The sequence below is a fragment of the Saccoglossus kowalevskii genome, chromosome 18, assembly GCF_978046115.1.
Source record: "Saccoglossus kowalevskii chromosome 18, keSacKowa6.1, whole genome shotgun sequence".
Taxonomy (NCBI): domain Eukaryota; kingdom Metazoa; phylum Hemichordata; class Enteropneusta; family Harrimaniidae; genus Saccoglossus; species Saccoglossus kowalevskii.
This window is the reverse complement of record NC_140658.1, coordinates 7,584,312-7,590,449: the sequence shown is the minus strand read 5'-3', so window position 1 is coordinate 7,590,449 and position 6,138 is coordinate 7,584,312. Positions and strand designations below refer to the sequence as shown.

General features: G+C 34.2%; 1 protein-coding gene across 1 annotated transcript in view; it reads right to left on the bottom strand.

The window, feature by feature from the left end:
• Positions 1-871: 871 nt before the first annotated feature.
• Positions 872-6,138, bottom strand: part of LOC100367891 (uncharacterized) — a 37,980-nt gene continuing 32,713 nt past the window's right edge. Inside the window, exons 23-28 of the mRNA XM_085493310.1 lie at positions 5,661-5,829; positions 4,756-4,833; positions 4,246-4,375; positions 4,076-4,152; positions 2,767-2,826; positions 872-2,433 (exon numbers count right to left, since the gene is read on the bottom strand). Coding sequence (XP_085349436.1) covers positions 2,413-2,433; positions 2,767-2,826; positions 4,076-4,152; positions 4,246-4,375; positions 4,756-4,833; positions 5,661-5,829 — 535 coding nt within the window. The 3' untranslated portion in view covers positions 872-2,412. The remainder of the gene's footprint in view (positions 2,434-2,766; positions 2,827-4,075; positions 4,153-4,245; positions 4,376-4,755; positions 4,834-5,660; positions 5,830-6,138) is intronic.

Genomic DNA, 6,138 nt, shown 5'->3' with positions numbered 1-6,138 from the left:
AGTCAGTGCTTATGCTTGTTCTATCTGGTAAGCAGAGGTTTCCTTTGTTATAACTTTGCATATTTGCAAAATAGCAAAAAAGGATAGAACTATCTCAAGTATGAAGTCCAAGCAGGCAGAATGAATGAACAAAGATGTTGCAGTATTAAAGACTGGTTTACATAGAAAGGAACTTAGAATATTTCAAAATTGTCATCTAGTCATGTGAATCCAGGGCTTGAATGCCGGCCCACTTGAACCTGCCCAGTTACCTGTGTCTTACTTGTAATTCGGTGGGGGATTTGGGGAACCCCTTCCTTTGAAAACATTTTGTCAATTCAAGTTTTTTTTAATGAAAATATTGGTCAATAATATTAACTAGTTGCCTGTTGGGATGAATTCATAAGACAGTGACTTTCAGATTCACCTCTGCAGGTCTAATATATATCGGACATGTTTAATCTGGTCAAACTTCAAATGTACATCATGCTATACATATATTTTTATTTCATGATCTGATTCAAAATGACCGAATTGTGGCCATTCTTGTGCTAAAAACATACATACGTTTTTGTCATTGCGTAACCAAATCTGCATTGACAGAATTTATCCATATGAATCTTATTTGTGGTCGCTTCATCCATTCGGGGGAAGTTGGCGAGTTATTGATACTGACATTCCCATGGAAGTTGCAAGTTACTCAAGCGTATCCTATTTGAGCCCACTATAATGTCAAAATTCTTCCAATACATAACTGAATATGTAACTTCCACACACAGCATAGTTTTGTTTGCTATGTCATCAACTTGTTAGTATTGTATGCAACCTTCTCTAATTGGATTCAAAAAGAAGATATTGATAAAATATTGAAAGAAATAACACGACACATTCATTACCTAATACAACAGTCCACAAACTTTATTTGACATAATATTAAAATTTCTAATTACAGAGATCAACTTCATTAATTAACTAAAAATAAAATTTGGCAATATAACTGCACTCGTTGGACGGCACCCTGATTAAAACAAGATGGTGGTGTGGCACTGAACCATATTTTGACATATTGCAATGACACTGGTGCTGTAAAGTCCAATCAACAGATTATCATGCTATTATTTGAAGAAAGACAACTCTGCTTCTGTTAATCAGGTAAAATGGACGGTATCCATAGCGATACTAAAACAGAAGGTTCTTTACTGGATGACAAAATTGAAAGCTACTTTTATAGTGTGGCATGCAAATTAAAATCGCATGCGAGATGTTATTTATGAATATGCAAATGAAGCATAGCCTCAACATGGCATCCTCTAGGTGCACAATATAAAGTAGATTTGTGACGAATCAAAGATATGGACGGAAAATTCAGATTTAGGCAGACATGTGTGAGAAGATTTATTGATACAATTCTATTTACAAACGGTTTTTGAACCAATTTAGTTGTGAAAATAACCTAAAAATGCTGTACATATTAAAATTTCAAAACATTAACGACAAAGTTTCACTAAAATGTTACAATAATAACATTACATGTACTGTAGTGCACTTTGTGTTGAGGCTGACAGCAATCGCAACAAAACTGACTCAACTTTTAATATCAAATGTGTTTTATTTTCATCAATTTTATACCCAAAATCACAAACAAGTGTGAATAAACTTTCTTAAAATGCATGTGGAGAATTTTAATCTTATTGACAGGCATTTTTCCACCAACAACTTTTAGTATTTAATAGAATTATAATTTACTTTCAAAAAATGTTTGGAATAATCTGGATGTCTTTCAAGAGCAGATGAGTTGGTCATGTGATTAGTCACCTGACTGTCAGCCTTATGTCAGTGTGAAGTGTATGTAAATATCTTGAGTTAATAATTAACAAATATTTAGCTCATAAGTAGTAATAATTAAATATATTTAGGATAAAACAGGAATTGGTAATTGTAAAATGATTCAAAAAATTTCAATTCTTACAATGACTGATACCAAGGGTAAATTAAAAACAAGGGTCTGAAACCGCTACTGATACAAATGCTCTGCACATGCACAAATATTTCACAGTCTGCAATAATTTCTCTGAACATAATTAATAATTTGGACTAATTGAGTCCTACCACTCTGTGAAAAGAATACATAGAAATATAATATGTTCAAAGATAGGTACAGTTAAACTGAACCTTGTGTAAGCCGGAAACAGTAAACATATATTATTTATCCTCCTAAATTTATAACAGCTGTGAATTGGATCTAGACAAAATTCAAACAAATGAGGTTGCTATTTTTGTTTAAAATATGCAGTAATCTGATAAGTCTGTCTAGTTTGGCAACACATTGTTTTCAATGGAATGCATTTTGGTGCAACTAGGAAACGAACATCTGATATATCGCAATATGAACGTTCTTCTTTGCTGTAGACGATACATATCAATGATGTGAATTCAACAATGTACAATCTCAACCTGAAATGAAACAAAAACATATAAAAGCAATCCTGTTAGAGATAAAGCAACACTCTATTTTCAATATTGGTACCATGTGAAATACATTGTATGTGCCATGAATACTATGGTGCTTTGTCTTACGAAGTAGATGCAAAGTCAGACGGATTCCATCTTTGTACGTGGTAGATAGAAATTTAAACAGATTTTATACCAAGTTTGAGAGGAAAATGAAATTTTGTTTCAATTACTGTTAACAATTTCATGATTTATTTGCAGGGTTCGAGTAAAATGTTCATTGACTTGCAAAAATTTGGCAGTACATATACAGCGCCCTCTAGTGTTAGCACTTACATCGTCATCTTCCTCAACAGTTCCAGGCAGAGGTGAAGACGGAGCTTTATAGGAAGCAGTCTGAAAACAAAACAGAGGTGGTTAAAAGTCCGTCATAAAAGTGTGGACACTTGGTTCTTCTAATAAAAACAGTTTGCATGTACTTGTATACACATACCAGTTACTGAATTTGAGTCGAGACTTCAAGTACATATGTTTAGGTGTGACCCCACCCACCACTGTGTAAATACAGTGATGCCTCATTATCAGCTAAGTCTGGGGTAATTGAATGGCTCCAAAAAAATTCTAGTCTGAACAATTCATTGCATCTTGTATTTAATTATCAAAGAATTGTGCCACACTTGATAAGTTATTTTTTTTGCTTGGATCTGACACCTGCAATTCAGCAATGGTTCGCTGTATTTCAATAAAGACATCAGTAAGATGCAACTTTTCATCCTTCACAACAGAAATCTACATAATTTCCTCATCAAGAGTTGCATGTCATGATACAGTCTCTGTTCTTTTTTTTAAAGATCTTATACATGTAGGAGTACATACATGTCCCATGTGTACATATTAACAAGAGCTGAATGCAGTAATTCAAGTGTAGATCTGGCAAGTCTTAAAGTACCGTTATATGTACCATATTTGAACCAAATCAGCCCATGGAAGCCTGAAATCTAGTTTCACAAAACAGTGTAATACGAGTCAGACATTCAAATGAATGCATGTGTGACATTATGTACAATGTATGTGTATAACTGCAATCAGTCAAGGCAAATCAGGGATATGGTTCTGGGACAACCTTCCATTAAAACAAGATGGCTGCCAATCGGCCGGCCATTTTGAATGTGATATGAAAATTAAGATGATGTGCATTAATCCCACATATTAGTAAATCTATCTATGCACAACTGATATTTGGTTACGGAATGGCAGATAGACATGCTTGAATTTTATACATTTTTACTTTAAAATGACCTCTATTCAGCCATCTTGAATTGGATGTGCATGTATGTCCAGGTATGTATAAAAGTAAGTTATGTTTCCATGCAAACGATTTGGAATCAAGCATGCACACATACACTGGTGAATCCTAATTCTGTGACTTTTTCCAAATGGGGAGACCAACAATTTGGCGGTAAATATTATGGCACTCGAGTTAATCTGTTGCATAATCGGCTCCACTTGTGTTGAGGGGTATTGGATTCTCCTCCAAGGTTGAACACTTGAATATGACAAACTGACACATGGTGGTTAGGACGACATACAAAGTAGCAAAAACCACAAGTCAAAATTTCTTCTACAGTGATGGAATGTGACTTACATCCATGTGCTTGTCCTTTAGCTTCACTTTTGACGTACTGATCACGCTATCATCATCTTTTATTAATGTTTCAGCTGCTGAAATAAAACAAAATAATGTAATTTATATACATATAATTAATATTTTTGTTTGAATAATCGGTTTGTATATAACATAATAATAGAACTTACAAGATTGACTACTCTTACGACTAAGTGCCAAACCAGCTGGTGATCCACGGCCGTAATCCGAAGTATCTGATGAGCTGAAAGTCGTCAGTGCGGTCTTTGTTGTTCTATTAGCAGTCTCATAGCCACCGTGCTGAAAAATACAACATTGTGGTCAAAGATGATTCAGTATTCCAAAATCAGAGTATACTTTTCTATCTCAATGTATATTATTTTGCAGACTTAATTCACTTTGTATACTTTCAAAATCATATGTTGTCAGTCTTTTTTATTATAGCCAATCTTTTCCTGGTACATGCACACAGCCTAACATTAATTCATTGCACATAAACCTGTAATTCAGCCTCCTCGTGACCTGTGACCCAACCTAATGGTGACCTATCTTGCTGTCCCACTGGTAAATTATCTAGTGACATATAACCCATTCTGCCAATGACCTGTGATGCATCTCACAGTTGACCTCTCTTGCTGATGACCTTTGACCCATTCCAATTTTTGTAAAAACAAACTTACAGTTCCTGATGTAGAAGTGACAAATTCTCCTCTTGCTAATGCTCTCTTCTCCTTCTTTCTCTGATATGCTGCACGTACCTGAGGTCAATATTGACAAAATATCATTAATTTTGCTGGATATTTTGCCTATGGTATTAATACCATAATACTATTTAAAACTGACCATAAATAATCTGTGCTTTATTCAAGATGCATGAGTCTATCAAGTCTCAAAGTTAACAAATGCTAACACTACTTTTGAATCTCAACATTTACATACAGTAATATTCTAAAAGCGGGAATCATTAACAATTATATACCAAGTATACCGGTAGTATTTTTTTTTAATGCTGTAATTTCAGTTAGATATTTAGTTCACTTTGTGTGTATCCTACTGTTTCATGTCATGTTATTTGTTGTTTTTCTTGTAAAGTATTTTAAACTGTAATTTGAAGTGTTTGTGTCGTTGATCAAAAACTTAAATCGTTTATAAAAATTTATAATATGTGCAATATAAATGTGATCGTAAATGCACATCACAACCAAGATAAGGGATAAAAAACAAGCAATTTATTGAGATCAAATAAATGAAAAAACAAATAATAAATACAAATACATGTAAAATAAACCACTCTGTAAAATCAATCTATTAATTAACTACAAAATTGAAAACAAGTCAAAATAAGGCTTGTAAATATAAACAATAAGTACCTAAAATAAAAATTGGGCAAGGGGCCCCTTTGATCAGATCACTGTCAAAGTTGGGGTCAAGGACACACTGCCACGGTCGAAATGTAGGGAGGTGGCCATGCAGATGGCCGTCGAACCCTGTAATGGGGGGCAGGATGGAGTTCTTTTCCCAAGCGGATGGCATGTGTAAAACCTATGTTCTGGAGTTATGCTTAATGGCATAGATGAATTCATACCTCAGAGTTGAAAGCACACTGGAAAAGGAAAATGAAAAATCCTTGCAGAGAATTGAAGATGGCAAACAGATACTGGAAAACTAAGGAGCCTTCATCCACGGCAAATAATCCAAACACCCATGTGAGACCAAGCAATGGTAACAAAACCAAGGCACCTTTAACACCAGCCCTAGAAAAATAATAAAGTGTGTTATCTATACAATTGTAAATCATACATTGATATAGTATTATCTTAAAAAAAACTTATATTCATATTTTATAAATGTGCTCCCCAAAGCAACATTTGTTATCGAATACCACTTTCCCCAGCAATCACTAAGCTGACCAAACTTTATTTTTGGTATTTTATTTTGACTCAAGATTGCTACAAAGTTAACCCTGTTAAAGGGTAAAATGTAAGCCATACATGATGAACATGCTGTATCAGGTGAGAAGATGACCTATGTCAGGTGACCTGACCTTTTTTGGATGAAATCTC